The 26,220-nt window shown below is 44.5% G+C and overlaps 1 protein-coding gene across 8 annotated transcripts in view; it reads left to right on the forward strand.

Moving 5' to 3' along the window:
• Positions 1-1,034: 1,034 nt before the first annotated feature.
• The window catches only part of XPNPEP1 (X-prolyl aminopeptidase 1), a 55,750-nt gene continuing 30,564 nt past the window's right edge, over positions 1,035-26,220 (forward strand). The window contains exons 1-5 of one of the 8 annotated variants that reach the window (XM_060286017.2): positions 1,035-1,090; positions 1,533-1,625; positions 9,042-9,130; positions 14,017-14,141; positions 25,942-26,005. In XM_060286017.2, the coding sequence (XP_060142000.1) occupies positions 1,594-1,625; positions 9,042-9,130; positions 14,017-14,141; positions 25,942-26,005 (310 nt within the window). In that variant the 5' untranslated portion in view covers positions 1,035-1,090; positions 1,533-1,593. Of the gene's footprint in view, positions 1,091-1,210; positions 1,394-1,532; positions 1,626-1,694; positions 1,722-1,806; positions 1,827-2,130; positions 2,239-9,041; positions 9,131-14,016; positions 14,142-25,941; positions 26,006-26,220 lie in introns of those variants that run through there. The other 7 variants (XM_060286019.2, XM_030842516.3, XM_060286020.2 and 4 more) reach the window with 7 other exon arrangements.

Genomic DNA, 26,220 nt, shown 5'->3' on the forward strand with positions numbered 1-26,220 from the left:
CCGGAGCCTGCGCGTCCGGAGCCTGCGCGTCCGGAGCCTGTGCTCCGCAACGGGAGAGGCCGCAACAGTGAGAGGCGTACTGCAAAAAATAAATAAATAAAAATGTAGTCACTTTCATTTAGCAAATATTTCTGAAGTGCTGACTCTGTTCTGGGAGCTGTTCTAAGTACCAGGTCATAACAATGAACAAGAGAGCGACCATCCCTACCCTTGAGTACTGCACATTCTGGGGACATTCACTGATGCAGAAAATATGTAATGAGAACTTACTGCATGTCAGGTATTGTTCATCATTAAACAACACAGATACCATTCCTGCACTGATGGCTATGGTGTGTGTGTGTGTGTGTGTGTAAAGTACGGGGCAGAATACAATACATATAAATACATTTTTTAAATCATGTTAAATGATAATAAGTGCTACAGAAAAAAACTGAGCAGGTTAAGGGGGATTAGGAATGTTGGGGGTGGTTTACAATTTTAAATAGGGTGGTCAGGGTAGGTCTGTTGAGAAGGTGATACTTGAGCAAAGATTAGAAGGCAAGAGGAGGGAAAGGTGAGGAAGGGACCCTGGATTTGGGGGGAAGAGCAAGTCCAAGGGCCCTGGGGCATGAGTGTGCCTGGCTTTTTCAAGGAAAGCAAAGAGGTCAGATTCACTGGAGCAGAGCGATCAGTGTGAGAACAGCAGGAAATGGTTAGGGGCAAATCAAGCAGAGATTTTAGCCTGAGTGAAATGAGGAACCATCAGAAAGTGCTAAGCAGAGCAGGGACAAGATCTCAGACTTCAAAGGACTGAGCTGGCTGCTGTGTTTAGACTAGACTGTGCAGGTGCCCGTGGCATTAGGGAAGCCTGAGTAATCAATCTCAAGGGTGAGAAGGTAGTGACGCAGACCTAGAGGGGGGACAGGTGTGGGTAGTGAGGAGCGGTTGGATTAGGGATCTGTTTTGAAGACATGGCCGACACGATTTTCTGACAGACTGGACGTGGGGTGTAAAAAAGGCAGGGATGACTCCAAGATCTAGCCACTGATTGTTTGGTGGAGCACAGTTTTGTTTTGGTGCATTGGGCCAGGAGTGCCGTTCGGACATTGTAAGTCTGAGGAGCCTATTGGCTATCCAAGTGGAGTGTGCAGCGGGATTTTGCCTGTATAAGTGATCTGGGGGATATAGTAAAGCTTCAGGAAGTGAGGTCGTGCTGAGGTACTTCCAGAACCGGCCACGTCCTCCTAAAAGCTAGAACATCCCTGAAGGGCAGCTCATCGCGCCGAAGCCCCTTCAGCCGACAAAGCCCTTCTTTTTCCTCCTTGGGGAATGGCGAGAAAAATGCACAGAACCGACGCGCCGCGGCACAGCCTCCACCCTCTCGCTCGCCGCAAGGAAAGACGCGATGCGGGTTGGGATGGGAGCGCAGACGGGTCCCGGGGGGTGGGGCGGTCTGGAGGGCGGGTGGGCGGGTGCCTGAGGGTGGGCGGGGCCGCGGCGCGGGCGTACGTCACAGAGGCGGGCGAGGCAGGCCTCCTTCCCTCTCGCAGGTCCACGGGAGATCAGCTGGTCTGCGCTGCTGTGACGTGGGCCGGGGTACGTCACCACCGAATGGCAGCCTCCAGAAAGGCACCGCGAGTAAGGTGAGGGCACTCTGCCGCGGAGCCGGTGTCCGGGCAGCGCGCGCCACCCCCGGCCCCGAGCGCGCATGTTGCACTCTGGAGGGCAGGGACGAGCGGGTGAGGAGCGGTGGGCTGCCCACCGCAGTCGGGCGCCGGCCGGGGCTGACCGGAGCCCCGCGAGCGAGGCCACGGGGAGGGAGCCATGCAGCCGGGCAAGTTCCGGTTCGTTTCCGGCGGGGTCGCGGGCATCCCCGGGCAGCCCGAGCCGGGTCCCCGGACAAGTGTGTGTGCGGAGCTGCGGCGCTCGGCCTGAGGGGGCGGTGGCCATCGCAGCCCCCTCCCCGGCCCGGCCAGAGGCCCCGCTGTGGCAGGAAGTTGACCCCTCCTGGCCCCTCTCGGGGTTCGGGGAGGCGGGCGAGCCCCTGCCCTCGCCCCTCTACCCTGGGAATGTAATTCTCAAATTACAGTATGACACCTTCAGTTCGTCTTCCTGATCTGTCACCGCCACTAGGATCGGCAGCCGCGGCCCTTCCCACCTAGATGGTTTCAGAGGCTGTGTACGGGAATACTTGGGCATAATCTCCAGGAAAATCCCACCAGTAACCTGCCCTGGGTTCTCCCTGGATTCAGGGAGGTGAGAAGGATAATCCTCTGGTTTCACATTAAACGGCTTTCAGCCTGTGCTTCCGCCACAACCAGGGTATACTTAACCAGAGCAGCTGACAAAATGGGAGACTGAGAGATACGTTGAGATGTCACAAAGGCCAGAAGCCAAACTCCCTGGCAATCCACACGGGATCAGCTGTCCTCTGAACAGTTGCAACTTGAATGAAGAGGCTGGACAGCATGACCAGACTCACTTGCTGAACACAGACCATGGCTTGTGCTTGTGTTTGTGAGTGGACAGATCCCAAGCTGACCTTGACTTGGACTTGGCCTTGCCACAGCATGTTGGGGATGAGTAGAGGACCTGCCCCCTCGGTGGAAGGGTGTCTGATGTGCGGCTAACCTGCATGGGGAAGGAGCTGCCTATGTGTTAAGTGCTGGAAGTGGGGTCAGGCAAGTGGATAATGAGTTCTCTTTCTAGAAACTTATAGGCTGAGAAGTAGCCTTTGAGGACCAAGTTGGTCTTTGCTGGATTCATAGAATCACAACATTTTAAGGGTAGAAGGGTCTTTCAGTATCAGCTGAGAGAGCCTCCTTACCTCACACAAGAGGCAATTGAGAGGCTGAGAGAAGGGAGGCCATTTGCCCCAGGCACCTCCCCTAATGGCAGAATTTGAGTGCCATTCAGTGTAAACATGACTTAGTTTAGGTGATGGAAACTAAACTCAAATGGACTTAGGTAAGGGGGTGAGCTGGCTTCTAGTGCAGCTGAGTCCACGAGACCACACTGGCATCAGACTTGGCTTCTCTCTTACACCTCTTGGCTCTGACTTCTTCAGTGTTGGCTTCATTCTCAGGCAGACTTTCTCCTTTGGCAGGTTATGACAGTTCTAGTCTGACAGCCCCCGCAGAAATAGAGCCCTTTTACCCAATGGTTGGAGCAGAAATTCCAGATCTGATCCTTGCTGGACTGATTTGATCCTAATGTCCATCCCAGAACCGATCATTGTGGTTTGGAGGGGTGGATTGAGCAGGTCTGGGTCCCAGTACTTGGTGGGTGAATGGGTGAGGCTCATTCCAACTCTGTGGACTGAAAGTGGAGAAGAGACGTTCTCAGAAAGAAAACCTAGGTGCTCTGATCAAAAGAAGGAGGGTTGGATTCTGGGTAGGCAAAATAACATTGCCCACTTCTTCATCCTAGAACTTGTTCCATTCTCCCCTTGTCTCACCTCACAGGGCATGATTGAGCATTTTGGTCCTTGTTTTGCCCCATCCTGAATGATATACATGTACGATTCTCATCATGGACTGGGGGAAGGGGGAGGGTAACAACACTGCGGGGAGTTCTTTAAAAAGAGAGAGGGAGAAAAATGTGCCATAACCATCTTATAAAAAGATTGAACAGGAAGTTCTCTGCATGCTTCTTTCTTCTTACCCATCTCATGACACATCATGACACTGAGAAGGTGTAGACTGAAGAAGTCCTGGGCAGGAGAAGAGCACTGAGCTGGAGGTTGACAGGCCTGGACTCCAGTTCTAGCTGTGTCATCCTATAGCCCCGAGGCCTTGAGCGAATTGTGTGATCTCTGTTTCTCAGTTTCTTTCTAGAGGGGGGAGCTGAGCTGGATCATCCCTGAGGTATATTCTAGCTCTAACATTTAATGATAGCCCTGCTTTGACTGAGAGTCTGAGAATGTGTCTGTCCAAGTAAGTGAAGGGTAGATGGATCTTGGACTCTACAGAGACCAGGGTATGACAGGAGCATGACCATTTTAATGTTTAGCTGCTTTGTGGCTCCTTTGATCCTTACAGGCAGGTGGACGTGGTGATGCTGACAGAGAGAGCTTAAACTCAAGTTCTCTGTGAGCATCAGCTGTCAGACCTGATTTCTGGTCTTGGCTTTGCAGCTCCTGATGTGTATGGCCTGTGGCAAGTTATCTTTGTTTCTTCTCTTGTGAAGTGAATGAATAGGGCTACTTCTGAATAACCTCCCTCCAGCTCTCTTGTCCTGTGTCTGAACCAGTCACTGGCACCAGTTAAATTTGAATAGAGAAATTGACTTCCTTGGTTCACCATCTTGTAAATGTGCCTATGAAGTCAATGGAGATCAGGTGAGAATGTGACTTGTATCGCTGTCCGAGAAAAGGTTTCTTACTTTGTAAAATATAACAGCTTTATTGAGATATAATTCATGTACCACACAATTCACCTATTAAAAAGTACAATTAAGTGGTTTTGAGAATATTCCCAGAGTTGTACAACCATTACCACGGTCAATTTTTAGAACATTTTAATCCTCCACAGAAGAAACCCTGTACACATTGCAGTCACTCCTCATTTCCCCAACTCCACCGCTGCCCTAGGCAACCATTAATCTACTTTCTGTCTCTATGGATTTGCCCATTCTGGACACTGAATATGGAATCAAACAATATATGGTCTAATTTGACTGGCTTTTTTCACTTAGCATAAAATGTGTTCCAGGTTTACTGTGATGTAACATGTATCAGTAATTATTCCTTTTTATTGCCAAATAATATTCCATTGTGAGTTGAGACCACTTTTATTTATCCATCAACTGATGGACGTTTGGGTTGTTTCTACTTTTTGGCCATTATGAATAATGCTGCTATGAACATTTGTGTGTAAGCTTTTTTTTTTTTTTTCCATTTTGGGCATTTTAACATGGAGACAAAAGTGGTAACAATAGCAAAGCAAAAAAAAATAATAAAAAAGACCAATATTTAACTTTCCCGTCACCCAAGTCTCACACTGAAGTTCTATTCCCGTGTCCCCCATAAGCACCACTGAACTAAAAAATCTATTTTAAAGCACCCAAACCAGTCCAGACCCTCTCGAAACCAAGAGCCCCAGCCAGAGCTGTCGTCTCTCTTGGGTCCAAGCGAGAGGAGGGTTCCGGGAAAGGCACCTCATAACTCACGCAGTGCAACGCCGGGGACGGGTTCGGGCACAGGGCACTTGGCGGGGAACCGGGGTGGCAGTCACAGCCTCTGTGCTGACATGCAGGGAAGGGGACTTCTTCTGTGATCCCAACTATTTGGTTACACAGCCAAGCAAACGTGACTAGAGAGTTGGGTTAGCGGAACAGGAACCCGGGCCTCAGAAACAGACCAGGCTGCTTCCAGCAGGATCCAGTGCGGGGAAGGGGGTTGGAATACAGACAGAAGCACAAAGGCGATAAAGGCTGATTGTGTGTAAGCTTTTATGTGGACTTAGTTTTCTTCGGTATGCACTTAGGAGTGGAATTGCTGGGTCATAGGCTAACTCTGTATTTAATCTTTTCAGGAATGCTAGACAATTTTCCAAAGCTATTATACCATTTTACATTCCCACCAGCAATGTCTGGGTGTTCCAATTTTTCCACATCCTTGCCCATACTTGTTACTGTCCGGTTTTTTTTGTTTGTTTGTTTGTTTTTAATTATAATCTTCCTAGTGGATGTGAAGTGGTATCTCATTGTGGTTTTGATTTGCATTTCCCTAATGAATGATGATGTTGAAAATCTTTTCCTGTGATTATTGGCCATTTGTATATCTTCTTAGGAGAAATAGCTATTAAAGCCTTTGACCATTTGAAAATTGTAATATTTGTCTTTTTATTTTTGAGTTGTAATAGTTATATACTCTGGATACTAGAATCTTATCATATATATGAGTTGCAAATATTTTCTTATTTTATGGGTTGTCTTTTCACTTTCTTTATGGTATCCTTTGAAGCATAAAAGTCTTTAATTTAGTGAAGTCCAGTCTATTTATTTTTGTTTTGGGGCATGTGCTTTTGATGTCATATCTAAGAAATCATTGCCTAATTCAAGGTTAGGCAGTGTTTTCTTCATGCCTGTGTTTTCTTCTAAAAAAACATTTATGTCTGTGTGATCCATTTTGAGTTAAGTTTTGTATATAGTGTGAGGGTAGATGGTCAGCTTGGTTCTTTTACATGTGAATATCCAGGTGTCCCATCATCATTTGTTGAAGAGACTATAGTTTTCTCCATTGAATGGTACCCTTGTAAAAAATTGGCAGTAAATGTGACGGTTTATTTCTGAATTCCATTTCATTGATCTATAAGTCTATCCTTTTGCCAGTACCACACTGTCTTGATTACTGTAGGTTTATTAGTTTTGAAATCAGGAAGGGTGAATCCTTCAACTTTGTTCTTTTTCATGATTGTTTTGGTTATTCTGGATTCCTTGCATTTCTGTATGAATTTAGGATCTGCTTGTAAATTTCTACATAGAAGCCAGCCAGAATTGGATAGGAATTGCATTGAATCTGTAGATTATTTGGGGGAGTATTGCCATTTTAACAATATTGTCTTCCAACCCATGAACATGGAAAGTCTTTCCATTTATTTAGGTCTTCTTTAATTTCTTTCAAAATGCTTTGTAGTTTTCAGAGTATAGGTTTTTTACCTCTTTTGTTAAATTTATTCTTAGGTATTTATTGGTTTGATGCTGTCATAAATGAACTTTTCTTAATTTCATTTTTGCATTGTCCATTGCAAGTATGTAGAAATACAACAGATTTTTGTATATTGATTTAATATACTGCATTCTTCTTCTTTTTTTGGCCACGTTACATGACATGCAGGATCTTAGTTCCCCAACCAGGGATCGAACCCGTGCCCCTGCAGTGGAAGCGTGGAGTCCTAACCACTGGACCACCAGGGAATGCCCTGTATCCTGCATTCTTGATGAGCTTGTTTGCTAGTTCTGATTTTTTGTGTGGATTCTTTAGGATTTTCTATATTGAAGATAATGCCATTTGCAGTAGAGATAGTTTTACTTCTTTTTTGCTAATCTGGATGGCTTTTGTTTTAGTTTCTTGCCTTATTGCCCTGGATAGGACCTCCAGCACAATCTTGACTAGAGGTAGCAAGAGTGGACATCTCTATTTTGTTCCTGATCTTAGGGAGAAAGCATTCAGCCTTTTGACATTAAGGTTGATGTTAGCCATGGCTTTTGTAGTATTCTTGATCAGACTGAGGAACTTCTCCTTTTCTAGTTTGTTGAGTACTTTCATCATGAAGGGGTGTTGGATTTTGTCAAATGCTTTTTCTGTGTTTATTGAGATGATGATGTAGTTTTTGTTCTTTATTCTATTGATGTTGTGTATTACATTAATTTTTATATGTTGAACCAATCTTGAATACCTGGGATAAATTCCACTTGGTGATGGTGTGTGATCCTTTTATATCTTACTGGATTCAGTTTGCTAGTATTTTGTTGAGGATATTTGCATTTATATTTATAAGAAATATTTAGGTACCTTACTTTTTAATGAAAGAATATACGGTTCCCCCAGTAAAGGACACCTCATTCTGTCCAAGGAAATTAAAGTAGCAGCCATCTAAGAGCAGGCCTGGAGTGACTGGTGAAAATGTCTGGCTGTGTGGTGGTCTAAGCACATACAAGTGTGGTAAAATTAAAACTATTTTTAAGTTCATAGCTGAATAAAATCTAAAACCCTTTCTATAGCCAACAACAGGCTCCTTGTTGCCTCTGATCTTGTCTCCTAACCACTTACCTCCCTGTCCTCCAACACACACATCAATACCACACTGGCCTCCTTGCTTTCCTTCAGGTATACCATGCGTTAGGGCCCTTGCACTTGCTCTTCCCCTTTTCTGGAGTGTTCTTCCCCTAGACATCCACATGGCTCCATCCCTCACTTTTGTTTAGGTCTCTGCTAAAATGTCATCTGTTAGTAAAGAGGCCTTGCCTGGCAACCCCATCTAAAATAACCTTTCCTCTTACCTCTCTGACAGTCTTCCCCTTGCCCTGCTTGACTTTTTTTCATAGAACACATACTCACTGCCTGTTAGACTGTTTTCTTGTGTCTGTTGCCTCTCCTCCTATATCCTCCCCTTCTAGGATCCTCCTGCTTTCCCCTGCCCCACCATGTAAACCTCTTGAGGTCAGAGATGTTCTCTGTTTTGTTCACTGTTGTGTCTAGAATAGGGCCTGGATTATAGAAGATTTTCAGTAATTCAGTAAATATTTATTGACTGAATGGGCTTGAAAGAAAGAGAAATCCTCAGGTGCCAGAAATGTAGGGGAGCTTAAAGCCTGCATGACATCTGGTAAACTGAGCCTTGAGGGATTTTACACGCTGTAGGCCTTCGTAGTTGGGGTCCATGGCACCAGACTATCCTTGTATGAGGACAGGACACTTGTATGTAAATCTCCTTGCTGAGAAGTTAAAGTGAAAATTAATCTCAGAAGCAAACAACAGGGACAGTAGTGCTTGTACAATCCAGGATACGTCTCATTCTCATAGATAAAATAGTCTGTGAGTCTGTAAGAAAAAGAATGACCCACCAAGAGGGAGCCAGCAGACCGAGCAAACTTGAGGATTACTATTCCAAGACCTTCTAGTGGAGGGTCTGAAATGAATTTTAAAATAAGGGCCCCAAATAATTAAAGCTAAGAGAAGGAATAGAAACCATAGTGAAGGAATATGACACCATGAAGAAAGGACAGGCAAATTTGAAAAAGAACCAAATAGAACTGTACATGTGAAAAATATAGTCATTGCAAATAAAATATTTTTAGACTAGTTAAACAGGAGATTAGACATAGCTGAAGAGAAATCATGACTTAGAGATTGAGACTGAGAAGGTTTACCTGCCAATGGTCTTGTTGTATCTGCAAGTTTTATCTGAAACTTATTTCATCACTGATACTGGGGTGAGAGTTCTTCTGACTCACGAAGGAAAACGGCTAAGTCAAGTTGATGTTCCTCTCTGACTAAGCCTTGCCACGTTTACTAAGGTCAAAGTCTGCAATATCCTGTTCTTTCTCTTCCTTAGGGCAAACTACCAGGATTTTCAGCTGAAAAATCTAAGAATAATTGAACCTAACGAGGCGACACACTCAGGAGACCCAGGTGTAGAAACAGGTAATAATTTTATCTGTTACTGAGATGGAACATCTCAAAAGGATTTTGGGTTCCCTCACCCCAACACCAAGTTGGGAGAGAAGAGAGGGTAAGGGATTAATAATTGATCATGTGTGGGGATGAAGGGATATATATCTGGAAATTAAAAACCATTTTGTCTTTTGGTTTCCCGGGTTGTTGGTTATTGTTTTTATGTGTGTGTGTACGTATAGTTATTTTTCAGTAGAAAGTTAGAGTTATGGTTTTTGCATTTCCTGTTCTTGGGATGGTGGTGACGGTGGTGGTAGTGGTAGAGACAGGTTGTTATTGAAAAAGTCCTATTCTGATTTTTCTAATTTCTAATGTAATCCTTTATTGACCACCTTAGAGATTAGCTTTCAGTTTTCATCATAAGACTATGAAATAAGAAAAGTTTATGGTGTATTATTGTGCTTTATAAATTGAATGGGCATTCAGGAAAATCTTTTTGGGAAAATTTTCTGGAACCGTATCCTCTTCCCAGGACTGGTTAGTTATATTATTGGGTTGCCAGAAACCTGAATTCTGAAAAGTGGTGTATTTCTATATTTCTGGCCCATGTAAACTGGTGCTTTTCTGTGGGCTACCCAGGAGAACTATAGTGTTTCCTTCTAGTTGACTGAAAAAATCAATTCCGTGAAGCACATTAGAAACCGTAACGGATCTTTCTTTGGAAGGTCAATGCTGCAGCTACATCCAATTTTAGGTCCTTTTTCTTTAAAAATGTGGATGTACCCAACACATTTGGGGCCGTGTTAGGAGGGAGGAGAGGAAGGAATGGGAAAAAGAGGAAGCAGGAAAGGGAAAAGTGATAGAATAATTGAATTTAGAGTTTGAAGAGAACTTACCTTTCTTTTTATTACATATGAAGAAATAGAGGTTCAGGGAGCTTCAGTTGTCTGAGGTTGTAAATCCCAGCTGGAAACTGGAAAGCTTCAGTTGTCTGAGGTTGTAAATCCCAGCTGGAAACTGGAGCCCACTTGTTTCGATTCCTTTGGTCTTAGAATGCTTTAAGAGAGCCTCTGTTATGTCCCCTAGATAATATGATCTAATAGAGCGTGGGCTTGGTGATTGGCTAGAGCTGGGGTCCTGGTCCTGATGACCCAGCTGATTTGGGCAAGGATTTAACTCCTGTTTATTTATCTGTAAAATGGGAATAGTGAAATCTCCCTGGGGGGGATTATTGTGAGAATTAACCACTAATGTATGTAAAGCCCTTGGCCCTTGCTCAGCAGTGGGACAGAGAAACAAACCACCATCTCTAAAGCTATGGATGCTGGAAAAGCAGCTTGGCATCTGTACAAATGTTAAGATGCTGAAATTGGAGTAAACTAGTCCCTTCTCTTATAACAAGGCATGGAGGAATCCCAGCTGGTGCTTCAGATTCAGATTCAAATAATATTTCTTGAGCTTCTACAATGTATCAGATGCTGTGCATGGAGCTTTCACACATGCTGTCATGTTAAATTCTCCTAGCCACCCAGTGAGGTAAATAGGGTGTGCTCTTCATGTACTTCCAAGCAGTGAAAAGTCTTTTGTTTGTGATAAAGGCTGAAGGTTTAGGAGCTTATGTCTAAAAGCAGACCCACATATGCAAGAGACTTTCAAATGAGTCATTCTTTTTAAAGCATGATTTAAAAATGCCTGGCAATGTATGGGCTAATTTTACATCATGGCCTAGGTTTGTTGTTCTTGGCTCCCCGCTTCCCTGCACACCCTGATTAGCTCTTGGCTGCTTCTAACATTTCTGAAAAGTAATGGGATATGGAATGAGCAGATGCTATTATACAGCATCTTCTAGGATCCTAGCTTTCTTTCACTGAAGATTCATTACTGTTATGCTGAGTCTTAAAAGATCATAGACACAAAGTTGTGATATTCATTCAGCCATCTTTGAGTGAGTGTATGCATATGTTAGGTGCTTGGCTAGATACATGGATTCAGAGATGAAGATGACATGGTCTCTGCCTTAAGGAGAAGCAATATATACACCTAATGCACCATTTATCACGTTGCTTTCATAGTTAGTTAATTGTGTATCTACCTCTAGTAATTGCAAACAGAACATTTACTATATGCCAGGCCCTATTTCTAAGTGCTTTGTATATAGTAGCCCATTTAATCCTCATAAAAATTACCCTATGAGGATCACCAGCCATAATTTTCACCTCCGCCATCTTGACTCATTTCAACTGCTTCCACCTCAGTGGCTGGGTCTTATAATTATACCTGCTCTGTCTCCTCCTCAGCTCTAGCTGCTCACCCATTCAGTCACTTTTAAGGCCTGTTGGCCTGTGGCCACCTCTCCCTCAGCCACCTTTGCCCATTGTATCCTCCTCCTTGATAGGTGCTTCCACTGCCACAGCCCATTCGTTGCCTCAGCCACTGCCCCTTATCACATCTTTTTTTTTTTAACATCTTTATTGGGGTATAATTGCTTTACGATGGTGTGTTAGTTTCTGCTTTATAACAAAGTGAATCAGTTATACATATACATATGTTCCCATATCTCTTCCTTCTTGAATCTCCCTCCCTCCCACCCTCCCTATCCCACCCCTCCAGACGGTCACAAAGCACTGAGCTGATATCCCTGTGCTATGCAGCTGCTTCCCACCCCTTATCACATCTTATCTGTTAGTTGTGGTATTGGGAGTTCTTTCATTGGGTCTGATATAGGTGACAAGTGGCTGCATCAGACTCAGGACACCGACCAAATATGAAGGGCATGAAGGATGAGGAAGGAAGGCTCAGGGGAGATGTTAATAGTGGTGAGGGGGGCAGGTGGCATTGTGGAGGGAAGTGTGAAGATGCCACTGTAGTGGAGTGAAACTGAGGATGCTGGTGATTCTGGGGAGGCCAGTCAAGAGGAGGAATGTAATGATGAGGCAAGAGATGGTGATGAAGGTCAGAATGTGGTGTTGAGGAGGACGGTTGTGGTGACCAGGAAGCAGAGGATGTCTTTGACCGGCTCCATTTTGCCTTTGATGGTTTTCAGTTTGTAACTGAGGATTTTGTGCTTGCCGTTAGTTCTGTTGACTTCATTGATGAAGTCAGTAACAAAATATCGATCCATACTACAGTCAGTGCTATAAACACCTAGTCAGTGCCATCAAAATCTGTTAAGTCAGGATGTGCCCAAATAGAAGCCCAATTCTATGAGGAAATTAATGATCTTGAAAGAAAATATACTGGCTGCTGTCATATAGTTGCTTTTTAAAATTCCAGATGCTCAGGCTGTACTCCAGACTAATTAAATAAGTTCCCCAGGTAGTTCTTATGTGCAGCCAAGGTTGGAATACTGCTCCAAAGGATGTCTACGTTTTTGCTTGACTTTTAAAAATGTTAAATTGCTCAGAAATATGGTTCGGAAACACAGATTTATTCTGAAGCTCCTGAAAGACGTCATAATAAAGTTTTCAGATACTGGCAAGCTTATGAGGTCATAATAGGCTTCATTTTGAACCCAATGGAGGTATTGACATATAAATTTAGGTCCGATTAGATACTTCTGATCCCTCTTTTTCAAGTACATGAGAAATTATAGGCTCAGTAGGTCAGACAAAAGGAAAGGATGTCCCTCTGAAAAGTATTCAGAAGCATCTGTAATGCAGGGATCATGGACATGTTTGAATCATGAATAGGACCATTTCCATTGTCTCTCTCTTTGAGTACTTCTGTCTTTTGGAGACTTCTGAGTGGGAGCCCTGAGGCCAGCAGCTGAAGCTGCCCTTGCAGATTATGAATAAAATGGGGCACTTTTTCAGTGAGTCCCAATAGTAGTAGTATGGTACCTCGTAGGGGAATCTGTTGGAGATAACCATAAAGACAGGCTTTTATAGCCTAAGGTGCTGGTGATGATGGAGAAGCAGCAGATAAAAATGCTAAAGAAAAAAACCAAAAAAAGGATCTATACCTAGCAGAGTACAAGCCACAGTGAGCCAGGGTGTAAATTCTTGAGGATAACCTGTAGTACAATAGCCTCAACGTAAATTACTTACAGCATTGTACATTAGGATGTTTTTGGTTAAGTCAGGTATTTTTTATTTGTTTAAAAAATGGGTTGGCAAAATCCAAAAGTCTGACAACACCAAATGGTGGCTAGGATGTGGACCAGCAGGAACTTGCATTCATTAATGGTGGGAATGCAAAATGGTACAACCACTTTAGAAGACATTTTGGTAGTTTCTTACAAAACCAAATATACTCTTACCATGTGATCCAGCAATCATGTGCCTTGGTATTTATCCAAAGGAATTGAAAACTTACATCTACAGAAAAACCTGCAACATGGATGTTTTATTTTTATTCATAATCACCAAAACTTGGGAGCAACCAAGGTGTCCTTCAGTTTGTGAATGAATAAACAAACGGTGGTACATCCAGACAATGGAATATTATTCAGCAATGAAAAGAGATGAACTATTAATCCATGAAGAGACATGGAGGAATCTTAAATGCATATTGCTAAGTGAAAGAAGCCTATCTGAAAAGGCTATATACTGTAAGATTACAACAATATGACTTTCTGGAAAAGGCAAAACTATGGAGACAGTAAAAAGATTAGTCATTCCAATGGATTGGGGGGAGGGGAAAGAAGGATGAATAGACTGAGCAGAGAGGATTTTTAGGGCAATGAAAACTATTAAACTATTAAATCATAATGATGGATACGTGTCATTATACATTTGTCAAAACCCATAGAGTATACAGCACCAACAGTGAACCCTAATGTAAACTGTGGACTTCGGGGGATCGTGATGTGTCAATATAGATCATCAGTTATAACAAATGTACCACTCTGGTACTTAACTAGTCATTGAGTGGCGTGGAGCAGTCTGGTTTTGGTACAAACTCTCCTGTTGTTGCAGACAGCAGAATGGCTCCAAAGGTAACTTCGGAGCTGCTTCGGCAGCTGAGACAAGCCATGAGGAACCTGGAGTATGTGACAGAACCAATCCAGGCCTACATCATCCCGTCGGGAGATGCCCACCAGGTACTGAGTGGAGATGGGCTGGTGATGGAACTCGTCAGCCCCTCGTTTCTTTTTATTCCTTTCCCTCAGCCCCAATGTGTTTGTAGGATTCAAGTTGTCAACTCACATCTAAGCATGTTCTCCAGGGCTAGGCACAGGGACCTGTGTCCAGTAGAGTCTCACTGAATGCTTATTGATGTGGCCCTGGCTTCCTTATTTCCAGTGTATATAGCTAGCTTTCAATAAATTGTGGAAGAATTAGGAGATAAACGAAGGGGCAGAAGTCTGGACCTCTCTGTTGCTGATGCACTTTACCCCATCTCCTTTGCCACACCATGTCCCCAGCAGAATTGTCTGTCCTGCCTCCCTTCTCCCCATCCAGACTGTCCTGTCCCACTGGCACAGCCAGAAGGGCAGCCAGAAATTCATCTTGGATCTCCACTTTAGCAGGTTTTAGGGATGATTCTGTATATTACCCCCGTCATCCCCCCAGCCACTGCCTTTGGCGGAAGCATTTCAATAAGTGCCCTCTATATCTGAGAACACGAGTGATTTAATTATGGGAGAGTCGGGTTTAGAGAGGTGGAGACTGCATGTGATGGGGCTGAAAAGCAGAGGACGAAAGGATTCTAGGATTTACTTTTTTAGCTCATTGAGTCAGCAGGTGTTTGGATGCCTACACCATGGTCATGGTACTGCAGGGTTACAAAGACGAATTTAAGTTTGAATTCCTGCCCTCCCGTGTTTACGGTTTAGTAGAGACCTGAGACGGTATACAAAGTGCTATTCTTCCATAGAGTCATCTACACATATACTTTTTATAGCCTTTGTTTATGTGCACTGCCTTAGGTATGGTACATGACACAAAGATGAGAATGGTCCTGGTCTCAAGAAGCAGACAGTTTAGTGATGGAGTTAAGATACGCATACACGTGTCTATATTGCAAGGTGGAATGTGGATGTTCCATCAAGAAAATCTGGGCAGAGGGCTGTGGATGTTTGAGGGTAAGAGGGGAGGGTGATGGAAGGCTTCATGGGCACGGGAGGCATGTGAACGTGGCCTTGAAGGACGCATAGAGTTGGGTAAATAGAGAAGGGGGAAGGGATTCTAGATAGAAGGATTAGTAGGAGCAAAGGCAGAGAAGCAGGGAAGCTTAGGGTGCTTTTCAGAAACAAGGTGGTAAGTTCCTCTGGCAAAAGCCTAAGGAAGTAAAAAGCAATAGTCAAAAATACTGGTGTTCTAGAATTCTTTAGTTGCAGGCAATAGAAACCACCTTGAAGTACTCTGAGCAATAAAAGTGCTGCTTTATAAGGACTTAGGGGCAGGGCCACTGCACTGGCACAACTCCAGGTTGTGAATGGTACTCTCTGGAGTTGTGCCTCAGGTAGGATGTCCCGTGGAACCTGAGGGCAGGGTGCAGCTGGCCCCCTAGGAGGACTGGAATGGGAGGGGTTTCAGCTCTTGCTGCAGATAAGTTTCTTTCTGTCTCAGGCAACAAGGTAGATAGTGAATAGATGGCCACCCCACAATTTCTGCATATATATCTCTTTATCTGTTACTTTCAAGATACCAGATTGAACCAGAACCTTAATTCCAAATCCGGAGTCCTGGGTGAGAATTTGATCAGTGTAGTAGCTTGGTGTTTACCCTTGGTCACTGTGAGTGTATAAGTACGTGTGTGTGCGTGTGTGTGTGTGTGTGTGTGTGCGTGCGTGCTCACATGTGAGATCACGTGTGGCACTGACATGACTGATGAGGGTCTGCCATGATGGAGGGGGTGGCAGATAAGGGTATTACTGTTAGCTGAAGCTAAGTTCCCCAAAGAGGTCCACCCTAGCTGACCTCCTTTCTGCCCCTTCTCCAACGGTGGCAAACCATATGGTCGTGACAATATCAGGCCAGTGTTAACCTGGGGACAGCATCAAGATTGGACCCCTGCTTGGAGGCACAGGAGACTTCCTGGCCTCAGAAGCAAATGAAGGGCTGAAATGAATAACCAAAGGGATTGGATGATTTGAGGCGACAGCATGACATTCAGGATATTTTGATGTTTAGAACAGAGTTTCCCAAACCGTATTCTACAGCATTCCTGTTGTGTTTTGTAAGGTGTTCTGCAAAAAATGTAGTCAGGGGTCAAGAACATAGTGAAATGAGCGGAACAGTTCCTTTTTTTTTTTATTGTGGTAAAAAAACTTAACATTTAACCATTTTTCACACCACTGTACAATGCATCAGTGTTAACTGTGTGCACATAATTGTACAGCAGATCTCTAGAACTTTTTCGTCTTACAAACCTGAAACTACAGCCACTGAACACCTCTCCCTGTCCCCGCCGACTTCCATCCTACTTTCTAAGAATTTGACCACCTTAGGTGCCTCATCTAAGTGGAATCATGCAGTATTGTCTTTTGGTAACTGGCTTAATTTCACTTAGTGTAATGTCCTCAAGGTTCATCCATGTTGTAGCTTATGACGGGATTTCCTCTTTTATAAGGCTAAATAATAATCCATTGTATGCACATACTACATTTTCTTTATTCATTTGTGTATGAACATTCAGGTTGCTTCCACCTCTTGGCTCTTGTGAATAATGCTGCACTGAACATGGATCTGTAAATGTCTCTTTGAGATCTTGTTCAATTCTTTTGGATATATACCTGAAGTGAGATTGCTGGATCCTATAGTAATTCTATTTTTAATTTTTTCAGGAACCTCCATACTGTTGCCCATGGTGGCCATGCCATTTTACATTTACCCCAACAGCGTGCAAGAATTCCAATTTCTTTACATCCTTGCCGGCACTTGTTATTTCTTTTTTTTGGTGGTGGTGTCCTAATGGATATGAGGTAATATGTCGTGGTTTTGACTCATATTTCCCTGGTGATTAGTGATGTTGAGCATCCTTTCATGTGCTTGTTGGCCATTTGTGTATCTTCTTTGGAGAAGTGTCTATTCAAGTCCTTTGCCCATTTGAACAGTTTCTTAACTGTAGGATTTCTCAGGGCCTTTAATATATGAGTGTGTACTGTACAACTCTAAGGAACAGATGAAGTATTCAGCACTTTTCAGATTTAAATGTCCATGGAATTTCCACAGTCATCTCAGGAGTGGGGTAGGGACTCTGTTCCATGGAATTCCTTAGTCTGTTGACCTTCAGTAGCACTTTTTGTACCACAGTGGGTTTGAACTTGCTCCTTGAAGACGTGAGAGGAAGCGGAGGTGTAAAGAGGAGAGGCCCCTGAAGATGAGGGTTTGGCAAGTAGAAGTGGTTGAAGGGGTGAAGGGGGAGGTGGGAGAACAATGTGTAAGTGTAGGAGAAGCAGCAGATCAGGCCAGAAGGGGGCTGTTGGCACGTGAGAAAGCCGAGGTGGCCCTGTACTGTAGACGGGGGGAGGTAAGGAGAGACTGGTGGGGTTTAGGGTGGGGCTTTGGTAACAGAATTCTTCCATTCACCTCTGTTCTCTAGATGAACAAGATTCACCAGCTTCATAGGAACCAAAGTTTCATCTTGACTAAGGGCTGGATGAGTAGGTAGGGTAGCCAGCATAGCTTGGGCCTGAGGAGGTGTAAGTAGCAGAGGAACTGGGCATCCCACCATTTAAGAAGGGCAGACCTTGTCCTTGTCCTCAAGGAGCTCCTTTTTTCTTCTCCTGCCTGGGTGCCTCTGATGGGCTCTTCCTTGCCTCCTGTCAGGCCCAGGCTTCAGCCTTTGGACTTGGGCCTCCTGTCACATGGATTCTCTGCTGGATTCAGCAGTGGTGTTTTTCATTCTCTGCCTTTCAGCTGATTGGATGCAGCCCATGTGTATCTGTGAGGGCGATCTTTATTGGGTCTACCAATTCAAATGTTAATCTTTTCCAGAAACAACCTCGCAGACACACCGAGAAATAATGTTCTACCAGCTGGCTATCTGGGAATCCCTTAGCAAGTCAAGTTGACACATAACCTTAACCCTCATAGCACTAGCACACTGTTTTCCGAAACTGGGTCTCTCCTTTGAAAGGGTCTCACAGGCTGTTGTGGAGCAGCAGCCAAACTCCTACTAGTTCTGCTTTATTTATGAACCTTCACCTCTAGGTGAGGCCTCATCGTATGGAAAGATTTGACCTGTGAGTATTACTTGCAGTAACCTTCGAAGGTTTCCAGTTAAGGGTGTGCTGGAAGCTTTGTAGTGTTGGTATTTAGGTTTCAGTTTTCTTTTGCCTGGAGTTAGGATAAAATCTGTGTTTACTGGTAGGGGACGTTCTTGTAGCCAAGCCAAGTTTATCTTGATGTTCTTGGTCCTGGGTGCTGTTCCTGAGCCAACTTTTTTTGGTATCATAATGCTGGTTTTTGGTCTAATACCCTGATTGATGTTTTAAAATTCTGTCTTTGACATTAGGTGTGACCTAATAGACCCAAAGCAATTTCCTATTCAGCTTTGGGAATGGCAGCGACTCTGGCCAAACCCCAGTGATGTTCCAGGCTTTCCCTCAGTGTTTCACCTCCTGCTAATGGATCTGGAATATCAGAATTGGATGGCTCCTCCCTAAATGAGGAAGTTGAAGCTCTAATCCTGGAAAAATGTGTTTTCCAGCAACATCCTGAAAGCACAAAAAATTAAGCTTGCTTGATATGAGCTGGCGGCACTTTTATTGCAGAAGTGTCTATTTGTTTAGGCTTCACAAACATATTTTTGTACTCTTGCTGTCCTCTTCTCTCTCACTTCCCTCCCCACTACCCCCCCCCCCATTTTTCTTTTATAATCTTTGGTTATCATTTCTATTGCTGTAGCTTAGCCATCTGCCTTACAAGGCAGGGGAAGTTGTGTTTTGCTTGTCTGGTACATATTTCCTGACTGCCATATCAGGGCCAAGTATTGGGACAAATGTAAAAGGCAAGCAGTTAGCATACAGGTAAGCGTATGGGCTCTAGAAACTGTCTGGGTTCAGGTGGCAGATTTGCCACTTAACTAGCTGCTTGACCTCAAGTAAGTTACCTCAAACTCCTAAGTGTCAGGTAAACTCTCTGCGTCTCAGTTTCCCCACCAGCAAAAATGGGACAGTGACATATCTATCTCTTAGGGCTGTTGTTAGGATCAAATGAGTTAATAGATATAAATGCTTAAAGCATGTCTGTCACCTAATAAGTCTCATTATATTAGCTGCTATTTCTGTTGTTGTTATTATTACTATTATAGAAATGAATGAGGGAAAATATTCCCTTAAAGAGGTTAAAGAGTAGATAGCCCCAGTCACAAATCTAACACAAAATGTGACTAGTAAATGTCATAGGAAAGAACTTAATCAGCACTGTCCAGTAGAAGTATATGAGGCACATATGTAGTTTTAACTATTCTAATAGCCATAGTAAAAAAAAAGTAAAAAGAAACAGTGAAATTATTTTTAATAATACATTTTATTTACCCCGGTATGTCCAAAATATTATCATTTCATCACATCATCAGTATAAAAAATCATTAGTGAGATAGTTTACATTTCTTTTTTTATACTGAGTCTTCAATTCCGGTATGTATTTCATTACAAAACATCTCAACTTGAATGTGGAATGTTTGTTGGAAATATTTGATCTGTATTTAGATTTCATAAAATTTACAGTTGAAAAAGTGGCCTTACATACCAAAGTTGTTCTAAACATACTTAAAAGTTTTGTAATATCTGAGCCTTGAGCATCAGTTTTAAAATTTATATTTAAATTAGTTGAAATAAAATCAGACGTTTAGTTTCTCAGTCACATTAGCCACATTTCAAGTGCTTGGTGGCTACATGTGTCTGGTGGCTACTCTAATGCTAAGCACAGATTTAAAGTGTGGACTGAACTCATAGGTGAGAGGGAATATTTTAAGCTGGCAGGGTCAAGGAAGGCTTCATGATGGAAATGCATTTAAATTGGAATGTGAACAGATAGAATTTGGGTGCTTATAGGTAGAGAGGTGCAAGAAATACCATGGGCAAATCCATGGAAGTAGGAGAACATGAATAATGATAACCCTAAAGAAGAAAGAATAATAGGGTCTGGTCAAGGCCACTCAGGAGCCACCAGAGTCAGGAGTTTAGGTTTCTGTTACACAGTAGGGACCCACTGAAGGTCTTTGAATAAGAGAGTGACACGATCAATCAACGGGAGCAGTGTTCAGTGTGGATTGGAGAAGGGAGACACTGGGAACTGAGAAGCCTGTTCCGAGGCCAGTGCAGGATCCCAGCGTCGGGGTACAGAGGGCCTGGACTTGGGTGCTGGTCTTAGGAGCAGAGAAGAAGGGAAGGATTTGGAGGAGAAGCGGTAGATAGATTGAGCGAGGACCTTGCAGGCAGATGACCGAGGGAACTGGGAAGTTTGGAAGCTGAGAGGGTTTGTGTTGCCATCCAAAGAAAGAGATGAGAAGCCCCACGTTCCTTGTTTCAGGTCCTGTGGAGAGGAGGGCCCTCGTTGGGATGACTGTTAAGTGGGACTCTGGGTCCTTGCCAGGACTGTGAGGACAGGAAGTGCTGGCTTTGTGTGTGACCTGCCGCAGGAGCCTCCTCAGTAATAGAGAGGCTGCTGTGCTCTGGGGCTCTTGTTCCTGTTTCGTTTCAGGCTAGATTCAGTGTTGATGGAATTTCTCCTACGGTTGGGGAGGGGGAGGGTGTTAGAGAAATGAAGAGGAGTCTTGAATCTGTCCTTTGTGTACTTTCCAAAGCACAAATACACACACCCACACACTGTTGCATGTTGGAGACAACACGCACCCTGAATATGTAATTGTGCAAGGACTTGGCACTCCAGGGGTCTGCTCCTCTCTGTCCTTTTCGACTCTAAGGTTTTTTTCTTTTAAACTCAGAACAATGGTTGTAGTATTAATGAGTTTGGGCCCGGGGGGACTTTTGCAGCGAAGAAGTGTCCATTCTCTCTTGTAATCTGGGTGTTTTCTTGTACCTTCTAAGGCAAATGTTGGGATTTGCGGGCACGACTGGCCCCAAACCAGGGGAATCATTGGCTGGGGCCAGAACTGCGCTGGCCCCACCTTTGAGAATTCCGAACTCTTCATCCTCCCCTTCTGTGAGGCCCCTCGTCTGCTTTTGGGCTCGGCTTAGTCCACAGATCCCATCCTTGTGGGGGTGGCTTTGCCACCTTGAGCTTTTGGCTGTGTTTATGGTTCCTCCTTCTGGAAGACATGACTCCGATTTTCCGAAACTCTTTTTGATTCTACTCCCATTCCTCCAGGAGCTGGCTTCCTGTTTGTATTTCTTAAATAGGCTTTCTCCTGGGGTGGAGGTAGTGATTTTTATCCCGGAGTGATTTTATTCACCGTATTAATTAGAGTAACACTAGCTGTGGTAACACATCTCAAAGTTTCAGTGACTCTGTATTGCAGAGCCTTATTTCTTGTTCATGTAGCAGTCCAGAGTGGGTGTTCCTGGTTGGTGGGTGACTTTCTTCCACTAGGAAGAAGAGTGATTCAGGGATCCAGGCACTTTCCATCATGTGATGCCACCATTCCAGCTGGAGGAAGGGAAGGAGTATGGAGAGGGTGCGTCCATCTTTAACTGCCCTGACTCAGATATCACTTCCCACCCTCTTTCCGTTGGTGAGAACTAGTCATGTGATCCTGCCTAGATGCAAGGGGGCCTGGGAAATGAAGTCCTGGATGGGAAACCAACCGCTCTTCAGTGACTTTACAGTAAGGAAAGGGCGTGAATCTTTGGGCAGCTATCCATTTTTCCCACGTACCTTGACTTGGTTTCATTTAAGAGACAAGAAAGCCAGTAAGTGGGGGAGCCAGGCTTGAACATAGGTTTGATTCCTGCATGTAGGAGACATCTGTTATGTGGTTGATGAAGGTAGAGGTGAATGGGGGGCAGTTGCTTGGCAGTGTGGCAAAGGCATGGGCTTTTGAAAGTCAAACCTGAGATCAGATCTCGGCTCTGCCACTTAGAGCAGTGGTGTCTTGGTTCGGGCGGGGTGGGGGGGGGTGGTAAGTAAGTAATTTACTTCTCTGAGCTGCTGATTCTTCTTCTTCTTTTTTTTCTTTAAATCTGTAAATGGGAAGGATGCTACCTTCCAGAGCTGCTGTTGGGGTTAGAATTAGGGGAAATGAAGATAGTTATTGGCAAGTAGTCAGTCTTAGCCAGTATTATTTGTTATCATCACCCAAGGTGGGGAGCATGGATGAATGCCATTGTGGATGGTTTGGTAAAATCCAGAGGTGTGGGAGATCTCTGAAAGCCGGCTGGGTCAGAAAGCGTTGTGGAAGAGGGCATGTCTGAGCTGGATTTTGAGACATGGCTGAGGCTTTTTTTTTGTTTTTCTGTAGTTTACTGATATGCTTTATTTGTCTGTGTGTTATTTAAATTGTTTGAATTAGGTGCCAACGTTTAAAAATTGAGTGATCTCTCACGAACATACATATATTTAGCTTTTCCTGAAATACTGAAGGTTGGCAACACGTGGTTCACATTCCAGCATGACAGGAATCAGAGCTGAGTGGGAGCTGCTCTCTCTAGAAGAGACAACCTCTTGTCCTGCTTTACTCATTTCGTTTACCTGCCTGTACCCTAGGGCTTTTGAGTTTGAAACCCCAGTTGTAATCCCTTCTGGCCTTTTTCCTGTTGGATAAAGCATTAGTTTCCTGTTGCTGCTGTGACGAACTTAGTGGCTTACAACAACACAAATTTATTATCTTACAGTTCTGGAGGGCTGGAGTCTGCAGTGGTCAGCAGGGCTAAAGTGACTTCTGGAGGCTCTGGGGAGAATCCATTTCCTTGTCTTTTCCGGTTTCTAGAGGGCACCTGCATTTCTTGGCTTGTAGCCCTTTCTCTGTCTTCAAAGAGGTGGCTAAGGTCTTAACTACGGAGAAAGGTTCATCTCTCTTCCTGCTCTTCCTTTATTCTGCAAGTATTGGTTGCGGGCCTAGTGTGTGTCACCTGTGCCCTGTACAGGGACAGTGACAAACAAGACAGACAAACACCCTGATCTCATGGGACTTACATTCTGGGGGGCAGGACAATAACAGTGTAAAAGAGTCATTAAGAAAAGAAACATCTAGAAAAATGTACTGTACAGAGAGGTAGAAGAGGCTGAGTGGCTACTGTAGTTGGATAGTCTAGGCAAGCCTCTCTGGGGAGGTGACATCTGACCTGAAATATAATGATGGGAAGGAGCCTGCCATACCATGACCAGAGGGAGACTTTTATAGGCACAAGGAAAGCATGTGCAAAGGCCTTTAAGCAGGAATGAGATTGGCAAGCGCGAGGAGCAGAAAGCAGGTGGTGTGGCTGGAGCACTGTGAGTGGGAGGGCTGTGGGCGGAGAGCAGGGCGGGACCAAGCTATGCCTTGGGGACCGGCCTGGGGTTTGGATTTTATCCTAAGTGTGATGGGAAGTCATTGGAGGATTTTAAGCGGGATGCTAACATGACACATACACATTTTGAAAAGCTCCCTCTGAGTGTGTGTGAAGAGTGGATTGTAGGGACAGTGGTCCAGGTAGAGATGAGGGAGGCTTGGACAGGGACATATTAGAGATGGAGATAAATGGACAGTTTTGGAGAAAAAAGCCAACGGCTGTGTTTCTTTGCGGCTTTTTCCTAGTATGCTAAGGCTTTGGCTTATTTTAGGCCTTTTGCTGTTCTCTAGGGAGAATGTTCCCGGGCTTTGCCAGCTTCATGGCTGGGGGAAGAGTGGGAGGCCCGGGCTCAGTGCTTGTCTGGCCTCTGCTTAGCCTGTTGGTGTGGAGGTGACAGCTTTGGTCAGTGATGTCTTTCTGGCGTGTTGACCACTTAGGTCATGTCTAGACATTCTTGCTCCACCCTCATCTCGATCCCAAACCAAACACATCCACCTGCTGTTAATTCCATCTCCCTTTGGAGAAACTCTTCTCCTGCCTTTGCTGAGAGGCAGCTCCAGGTAACCCCTGGGGGGACGTGAGCCTCCGCCCCGGCTTCCCCAGGTAGGGGTGAGGCACTGCTCGAGAGCTGTGTCCCTGTGTGCCAGAGCCCAGCCAGGCCGAGCCCCTCACCTGCCTCCTCACTGTGCGTCGGGTGGGAGAGCACCCAGCCAGGCGGACCTCCTTGTTGGTCCAGAGTGCCCCCTCTGTATTTTCCTTGTTGTGTACTCTGAGTTTTAGCACAAGGTTTTTTTTGTTAACTGAGTTTTCCCAGCCTCTTAGCTGCTTTTTCACCCCTCAGGAGGAAGAGATTAATATCGTCTCTTCTGTTGCATATACGCAGCACTCCCAGGTTTCTGGTGAGTTGTTTTGAACATTCACTTACTGTTCCTCACAACAGAACTAGGAGAAGGGTAGGAACAGACTCTCCCATTTTGGCCTTTTTTTTTTCAGTCTTGCACTCACTAATTCCTGGGTCAGTAAACAAAGGAGGGCTCTGCAGTTCACAAATGATGCCGGAGGCCACTTCCTTTTATGTCCTTAGTGCTGTCTGGTCAATGTTCCCTTGTGTTTTCGGGATCAAACATTTGCTTGCCATTGCATTCAGCAATCTGAAATGACCCGTTGTAGAAATGAGGAACTGAGGCTGAAAGAGGTGAGGAGACTCGTTGCAGACCACATAGTTGGGCCTGCTAGAGGGCAGGTGCGACCCAGAGCTCTCAGAGCCCCTTCATCCTGCCATCATGATTCTTTCTGCTGACCCTTCCAGCACCTCTGTGGGTCATGGTCTTGTGACTGGTCTGAGGCTGCGATTGTGGCTGCCTTGGTGAAAGGGGCAGCTCTCATCCACGCGGCAGGACTAGAACCTGGGAGCCGTTTTCCCCTACATCATGTTGACTGTCCCAAAATGCCTTGGGGTCCAGCCAGCAGCCCCCTTCTCTATCCTAAGCATTCTTAACCCTGCCAAGTCCTTTAGCTCAGGAAAAACCTGCTAACAGGAGAAGGAGCAGTGGCTCTGGTCTCGAGTAGACCAGATCCTGGCCCTGCTATTGACGTGTTGGTTACTTAAAGATTCTGTGTTTGAACCTCAGTTTTCTCATTTGCTATTGGTCTTATCCTGGAGAGTTATTTTGAGGATGGGATGCGATGTGTTTTATGGGGGCAGCGTGGCATAGGGCTTCAGAGTTGAGGCTCTGAAACCGCCCAGGTTCAAATCCTGCCTCTGCTACTTATTAGCTGTGTGACTTTGGACAAGTTACTTGACTCTCTGTGCCTCACTGGCTATTACCAGAAGTTACACAATGTGGCCTCGTACCCTTTCCCCAGGAATGGGAACCTCTTACCTTCTTAGCCCTAATCCCATTCCATTCAGAGGCAAGGGATTATCGGCTGGGAAGGACCTGGATTTGAACATGATGTTTTATTTTGCTGAAGCCTCCTGGGTTAGAGGAAGCATTTCCCTTTGTTCCCTAACAGGAAGGGACAGGGTCTGCGTGGGAGAGATTGGTGACACTGCCTTGGATGGAGGATACAAACAGGAAGTTCAGAAATAAGCTGATATCTAAAGAGACTTAAGTTAGAGAATTATTGGCACATAAAACAGAAATTCGGGCTTTTGAGAAAAATAACAGATGCCTAAATGTCAGTGGCAAGGAAGGGAGAAGGCTATTGGTTTGTTTTTTGAGTAAGATCTCAGTGAGGAAAGAGCAGTTTTGATCTGTTTCTCTTGACTTGCTTTGTTCTCCAGATGAAAAAATTGAGGTTTTTAGCCCGTAATTAATTAGGGTCTTCTGTAGTGTGCACTAATTAAAAAAAAAATGTTCAGCTTGCCTTTTCAGCTAGATTGGCCGTTCCTTGAAGGCAGGTGCCCAGCTTTTGCCAGCTTTGCAGCCCTGCTGGGCTGAGCAGGAGTCGCATGTGACTGATCAAGGTCCAATTCCTTGTCCTTTTTGTTTTCCAGAGTGAGTACATTGCTCCCTGTGACTGTCGGCGGGCCTTTGTCTCTGGATTTGATGGCTCTGCAGGTGAGTTTCTAAATTCTCTTTGTTCTTTTGGTACTTTTGTTTGCCTCTCAAAAATAACTAGAACCGGTTTCAGCCTGTGATATAGAACCAAAAAAAAAAAAAAAAAAAAAAGCAAACCAGACGTCCCCATTGAGCCTCTGCAGAAGGGATGTGGTCCCAGCATCCCCAGCTCCTAAGCTTACATTTTAGTGTCTCTTTTCTCTATGCCTTTGCTT

This window comes from Globicephala melas, chromosome 16, assembly GCF_963455315.2.
Source record: "Globicephala melas chromosome 16, mGloMel1.2, whole genome shotgun sequence".
Lineage (NCBI taxonomy): Eukaryota > Metazoa > Chordata > Mammalia > Artiodactyla > Delphinidae > Globicephala > Globicephala melas.